General features: G+C 34.0%; 1 protein-coding gene across 1 annotated transcript; it reads left to right on the plus strand.

The window, feature by feature from the left end:
• The first annotated feature begins 1,325 nt into the window (after nt 1–1,325).
• Nucleotides 1,326–3,904, plus strand: LOC133805223 (uncharacterized). Its single transcript, XM_062243350.1, has 5 exons — nt 1,326–1,604; nt 1,765–1,838; nt 2,671–2,797; nt 2,886–3,200; nt 3,350–3,904. The coding sequence occupies exons 1-5, from the start codon at nt 1,479–1,481 to the stop codon at nt 3,620–3,622; spliced, it is 915 nt and encodes a 304-aa protein (XP_062099334.1). The 5' UTR covers nt 1,326–1,478; the 3' UTR covers nt 3,623–3,904.
• The last annotated feature ends 3,286 nt before the right edge of the window (nt 3,905–7,190 follow it).

Raw genomic sequence — 7,190 nt, forward strand, 5'->3', positions numbered from 1 at the left:
AAAAAAAATTGAGGTGTTTGCCTTGTTTTCATAAAATAAATTTTGAAAATACAATTACAAAAAATAGAAAATTTTGAGAACAACAAAAATTTATTTTCTGTTGTTCTCAAATTTTTTATCTTTTTTTTTTCTCATATCACTTTTTTAATTATTACTATCTAACATCATTTATTATCACATCATTTTCTCTCTTATTAGTTTCTCTCTTCACTTTATTTATATCATTTTCTCTCTCATCACTTTCTCTCTCCTTACCTTTTCTCTCTCTCGCTATTTTCTCTCCTCACTTTCTATATTTTCATTTTCTCTTTCATCATATTCTATCTTCTTATTTTCTCTTGCTTCACTTATTATGTCATCATTTTCACTTTCATCACTTACTATATCCCCACTTTCTCTCTCATCACGTAATATATCTTCATTTTCCCTCTCATCATTTTTTCTCTTTTGTCATTTCCCCTCTCATCATTTTTTCTCTACTCACTTTTCTCTCTTCACTTTATCTCTCATTTTTTCTTGAATCAATTTCTCTCTTCTCAATTTCTATTTCTTCAAATTTTCTCTCCTTACTTTCTCACTATTTATTTTTCATCATTTTTTCTTTCAAATTATTTTATATAATTATTTATTACAAACTTTTAAAAAACATTTCTCTTTGTAAATATATTTGTTAATTTTTTTAAGATTTTAAAAAAATAAAATCAAAAAATGGTTTTTAGAAAACATTAACCAAATACTTTTTGTTTTTTGAAAAATACAAAAACTAGTTTTTATTCTCATTTCTGATAACACAACTTTGAAAACAAAAAACAAAAATCAATGCCGAACAGGCCTTATTTCTCTCAATTATCCCTCCAATCAAGTAACTAAATATATATGATATAATGTTAAATATTCCTAATATTGATCATTATTAGAAATAAATAAAATTATTGGTTATATATTATTTATTAATAAATATTAAAAGTTGGAATATTTGACAATACATAAAATTGGATTAACTAAATATTTGCTTATCATATTATTAATATTTAGAAGGTAATGTCAATTATTGTTATTGCTGAACATTATTAAAAATAATTAAAATTATTGGTTATATATATTAATAAATAATAAAAATTGGAATAATAAAAAATAAAAAATAAAAATAGACACATTAGAAAAAATAGAATGTAGAGAAGATAGCCTGCCACATATCACTAAAGCAAACAAGGAAAGTAGTAGTAGATTAGCGAGTGGTCGAAGTTACGTATAGGCATGTGAGATTGTAAGCGTTTAAAGTGGCTTCGCTTGCGCAATCCAACATCTTTCTTTACTACTTACTATTTACTCTCTCTTCATTCAAATTTTTCTTTCACATTTTTATTTTTAAAATTTAAATAAATAAAAGGTCTCTTCAAATTACCGAACTCACACACTGAAACACAAAACTCAAGACTCAGAGTCAGACCAAGAAAACGAAGAAGAAGAAGAAGATAATGGAGAAAGGCACACCAGTGACGGTGAGGAAGCCTCACTCTTCCACTTCCGATCTTCTCACCTGGACGGAGGCTTCTCCCTCCTCTGCCTCCACCGCCCCTACCTCTGCTCCTCGCTCTCATCAGGTATTTTCCCTCCTAACACTCTTTATTGCCTCTCTCCTTTCATTGATTCAATTCTTTCCAGCTCCAGTTTAGCTTCTTCTTTTCCATTCAATTTTTTATTTAGTAATAATAATTTTGTAATTAACTTTTTTATTTGAAATTTGATTGTTTTCGTTCCCAGCCGTCCGATGGAATGAAAAAAGTGTTGCATGGGGGTCAAGTGACGGAAGATGAAGCTCAAAGCCTCTTGAAAAAGTAAGATCTGCGCTATATTAACACTTCTGATATGTGCTTTTTTTTCATGATAAAATGCCTTTTTTTTTCTTTCAATTAATATTAACTTGTAAATGCTACTATTGAATTAGATCTACTAATATATGTGTTTTGAATTTGGGCTGCGAGATGTAAAGGGGACGTCTATATACATGAAGATGTAGTAATAGAACCCACAACTGGGATTGCCTTATTTGATTTAGTGTACAGAAAAATTTCAGCTCTGAAATACCCAAGAATAAAAACCACATAATTTCATTTTTTTTTTTAAGTTAAGGGAAATATATGGCCTTTACATAATATCCACGAAATGGGGCAGTTGAATTGATAATTTGGTGAGCATTGCATTGTAAGTTTATGCTAGCATTTTAGAAACCAGGTCCATGTTAACATTTTTTCTTTGTTTTAAAGGATTTTACCTTGAACGAGAACAACAATTTTGATTTTGATGAAATTTTTTCATTAATTAAGACCTGATATTTCCCAATCTTTGATCCAGAGAGTGGAATTGCTTTTAATAGCTTGCTAGTAGCAATTCTCTAAAAAGTAATGTTTTTATGTCCAGTTTGCTAAAACAAAAGTACTTACTTTAAACTGTTAGCGAGTGAGAAAATAATGAGTATGCCAACTAATAGTTGCCGAATTTGGATGCCTTAAACATTCTGTTATGTGTGTATGACACAATTTTTATACAATACAAAACAGTGAAATCTTTTTGGGAAGAAACTTGTAAATGTACCTCATGAATGAAAGCTTCGAACTTTTGTGCAGAAATATTGTCTTAAAATTTTCACTTTGCATGTGCTACTTTCAGGAAGCCTTGTTCAGGGTATAAAATGAAAGAGATGAATGGAAGTGGTATATTCACTGACAATGGTGATGGAACCCCTCAATCTGATGCTGGTAAATCTGGTTCAAAAACAGGGCTGCGTGTATATCAGGTATTCAGATGAGGTTTCTGAGTTTCTTAGGAAAATCCATTATCATTTTCACTATAGTTGTGTAATCTTTTAATGATTGAATTTTCAGCAAACTGTGAACAAAATGAGTCAGATATCGTTCAGTGCTGATGGGAGAATCTCCCCCAAGAAGCCAAGCTCTATCCCAGAGGTTGCCAAGCAACGTGAACTAAGTGGAACCTTGCTAAGTGATTCCGATTCAAAGGTTAAAAAGCAGGTATCATGTGCTAAGAACAAGGAGCTTACTGGACATGACATCTTTGGCCCTCCCCCGGAAATAGTACCTCGTTCAGTGGTATCTGCTCACACCCCTGAATCAAGAGCCAGCAAAGACATGGGAGAACCTGCACCTAGAAATCTACGAACATCGGTCAAAGTTTCAAATGTGAGTTTGGGAATTTAGTTTCTCCAATTTTTTCTAATATTTGGATTGAAAGTTCTACATCATGTTCTTTCTGACTTTTCTAGACTCCTAGTTTTCTGCTATACATATAATATCATAAACTGAAGTCATTTCACTTTTCATCGAACTAGCCTGCTGGGGGTCAGAGTAATATCCTGTTCAGTGAAGAACCTGTTGTCAAGACTACAAAGAAAATACACGGCCAGAAGTTTGCTGAGTTGAAAGGAAACAACATTTTTAAGGGAGATGTTCCTCCAGGATCAGCTGAGAAGCCACTGAGCGTGGCCAAGCTCAGGGAAATGAGCGGCAGCAACATTTTCTCTGATGGAAAGGCATCATCCAGAGATTATCTAGGAGGTGTTCGCCAACCACCCGGTGGTGACAGCAGCATTTCCTTGGTTTGAATCCCTAATGTCTAACGTGTTGTGATACATTAGAATCTATGGTTGAGCTTGATCGTTCATGATCAGCATTGCGTCTCTAGGAGTTGTGACTTATGAGTGAGTAGTGATAATCTTAGAAACTTCGCATGGCTTGTAGATGAAAATGTGTGTACTTTAGGATAATTGGGAATTGGGGGTTGCGTTTTGCGACGGTATGTTTTAACGCTGTTATTTCAAGTTCGCTTGCCCTTTTTCCAGGACTGAGTATTAATAAAACTGTTATTTTACAAATTAATTTACAAATCCGGCTTTTTAGGTTACTTTACACATTGATTTTAGTGGTATAAGATCGCTCAATTTGCCTAGAAGAAGTATGTAGCAATCCATTTTGGCTGGTTTTGTCGGTTTCAAACGGTTTAGTGGATCAAATAACTAGATTGTTTAGTGTTATTGTTGATACTTTATGTTTTTTTGTGAATTATTTAAAATTAATCATAAAATATAAGTGTCTTTTGGTGCACCGAAAGAGGGAGTCTCCTTAATGAACTTCGAACACTTTTTTGAGGATGATATTTAGTGGGAGTTCTACCTTGGGAATGATCCTTGGATATTCAGTTTTGTGCGCATGGGTGAGTAGACATGCACGTCGCTGCCGCCTGAGCTGAGCTGGTGAGGTGTGCATGTTACCACTTTTTCTTTTTAGTTGAATTTCTGGCTACTTAATTAATGAGTAAACAAAACAACTTAGAGAACTTTCAAATTAAAAATATTATTTTTTCTTTCTCAAAATTTTCAAGCATTAATGGGGTGTATGTAGACTAGTATTGAAGCTTCTCAAAACTCCTAATGAGGTTTAATACTTTGATTAGCATGTCGAGAGGGCAAGTGGGGTAATTATATGAGTTATATTATTATATGATTGTGTTATGCATGATTATGTGTATTAAATGTGTTTAAATACACACTTTTGTTAAAAATGAGCATTTTCGTAATTTTGATCTGTTGATAGTATATTTATAATTTTTGTGTATATGCATTTGTTGACCACGATTTTGGCTAACTGTGAGTAGACGCAAAAACGACAATAACCTTGAATAGAAAGTAAATAACACGAGTAATTTTTATAGTGGTTCAGCCCCAATTTGTTGGAAATAGCCTAATCCACTTGGAGTTGTGATATATTTGACCTACACTTGAGATCAGATGAACCTGAGTCAATTGAGTTCCCAAGTGCAAGTGAAAAGATACAATGTGTCTTTCTCTAAACTTTTAGTAAAAAATACTCCCCGAATTCGATCCCCCCAAATGATGTCATGAGTCATTTATTTATAGGCTCATAGATCGTACATGGGAGATATCCCTCTTTGACGGGGTCCTTGATTGTTTCAACAACTTTAATTAATGAATAATAAACAAATTACATCAATATAACTATTATTCTGGGATGTTTCAGATATTCCCGCGGCAGTTGAGAATGATTCGGGTCAAAGCTGTTACTGAGGCTGTATTGAAGAGTCACCTAGAAGATAACTTCTGAGACAACTGGTCGGCTAAGACAATGCCAAACATACCACCGGTCGTGACAAAGAACATCACTAATCGGCATGGAACATTGTGGTCGGCATGGGCATAGGGTTGAGCGTGGAACACTCACTGCCTTGGTCAACACATTGATAAAAGTGTGTTATCAACTGACACGTATCTATCCAATTGCCACGTCACTAAATATAAATATTTGGGGATAACAGTATCGAGACCACATTATTATGTGGATATATATGTGATATTCGGCATGAGTAGATCCTCTTAAGTGGTTTTAGCGATAAAGTCACAACAAGAGACAAATACCCGGCTCGGGTTGCGCTTATGAGTATTTTGAGAATTTCACTAATTTGGGATAATTGGTAAAATTGAATAAATTGGTCGAATAGTTATGTTTAGTTGATTAGTTGATAAATTTGGAGATTAGTGGTGTGATTAGAGTTTTAAGCTACATGACCAAAATGTACTTGAGGCTAATTAAGGGGTTAAGTTAATGGAGGGACAAAATGGTCGTTTGACCATGAAATTTGAGAAGAAAAAAAAAAGGAAAACCTAATGCTGTTGGTTTCCTCCTACACGTGCTCACCCTTTCTCCACTTTCCTTCTTCTTTTTTCATTTTTTTATTATTAGCTTTCAAGAACTAGAGCTTGAACCATGACAACTTTGGGGTTTGTTCTTAGTGATGGGAGGAAGTTAGGCTTCAAAAGAGGAATATTATCAGTTGCTCAAGCCATAACCACTCTAGGGTATTCGAATTTCATCACAGAGGTAAGAATTTCTTCAAAAAATTTCACTTGCTCATCTAGGTGTTCTTAATAACATTTTGGGGGTTTTGGTTGGATTTTGAAAATTGGAGATTCTAGACTAATTGTGTATCCATATTGTTGTTGAAAAATAAGTTTGATAAATTGTTTTATGGCTTGAAATTGAATTATAAACCATGAATTTGTGCAATTTGGAATTGGGGGAAAATTGGGGATTTCAAACCTAATTCTTGATGTGAGACTTGTAATTTGATGTTAGGTTGAAGTTATTGGATGTATATTGAGTTGTATACATGTTTTGGGGTCAATTTTTGTGCTTAGAATTGGCTGGGAACAAGTTTGGGGTCGAATTGGTTGAGTTTGAAAAAAAATGAAAAAACGCAGAAATTTGGCTCTGTATAGAGTTGGTCGACCGGACTTTGCCAACAGGTCAACCAACTTGCATGTTGGCAGGAACCAGATTGTTTTTAGGAAGCCAGTCGACCGACCTATGTTGACATATTAGTTTTGGGTTCATTTTCAATGGATTTTGATGGGTAACCTTAGAGGTTCATAAGCTAAGGCTCCTAGGACAATATTGGTCGTGTTTAAAGTATATTTGGAGCCTGGGAGGGCTTATAGGAAGATTGTGGTAGGTTGTGGTTTAAGGAGAAACTAAACTTTCATTATATCATTGTGACTAGGGTTTTCGAGAGACTCGGGAGAGGATCGCACTCAAGGTCGCTCCGTCTTCAACTCAAGACTCGAGGTAAGAAAAGTTGGCATTTTCACGTAGAGCAGGCATTGGCCCTATTATATCCAGAAACGATTATGATCGTATAATATTGAAATGAGCTAGGGTTGTGTATCCTTATTGTATAATTGTTTGTTATGCTTATTAGTGACTGATTGGATTATAAGAATGCGGTTATTACCGTAAGTTTAGTGCGGGAGACACACTATACTAGGCATCAACCGTGTACATATGATACTTTGTGATGCTACTTGGTATGGTTGGTGTTAAATGTCTATATGATAATTGAATATATATGACTGAATTTTTGAGTTATGCGAATTGTTATTTATATGACTATTATATATGTGATATGATTTACTAATCATATTGTAACGCCCTGCTAATTAGGGTCCATTACCAGGTGTGTTTTGAAACCAGTGCCGGACTTACTAACAAGTCATTTGAACTAAACATGTGATTAAGCCACTAAGGTTTGAGTATTAAAAACTTTTGATCATTTCATAAACATTTCCATTAGGTTAATAACCAGTTCTTTACATGAGATCC

The sequence above is a fragment of the Humulus lupulus genome, chromosome 1 (assembly GCF_963169125.1).
Source record: "Humulus lupulus chromosome 1, drHumLupu1.1, whole genome shotgun sequence".
Classification (NCBI taxonomy): Eukaryota; Viridiplantae; Streptophyta; class Magnoliopsida; order Rosales; family Cannabaceae; genus Humulus; species Humulus lupulus.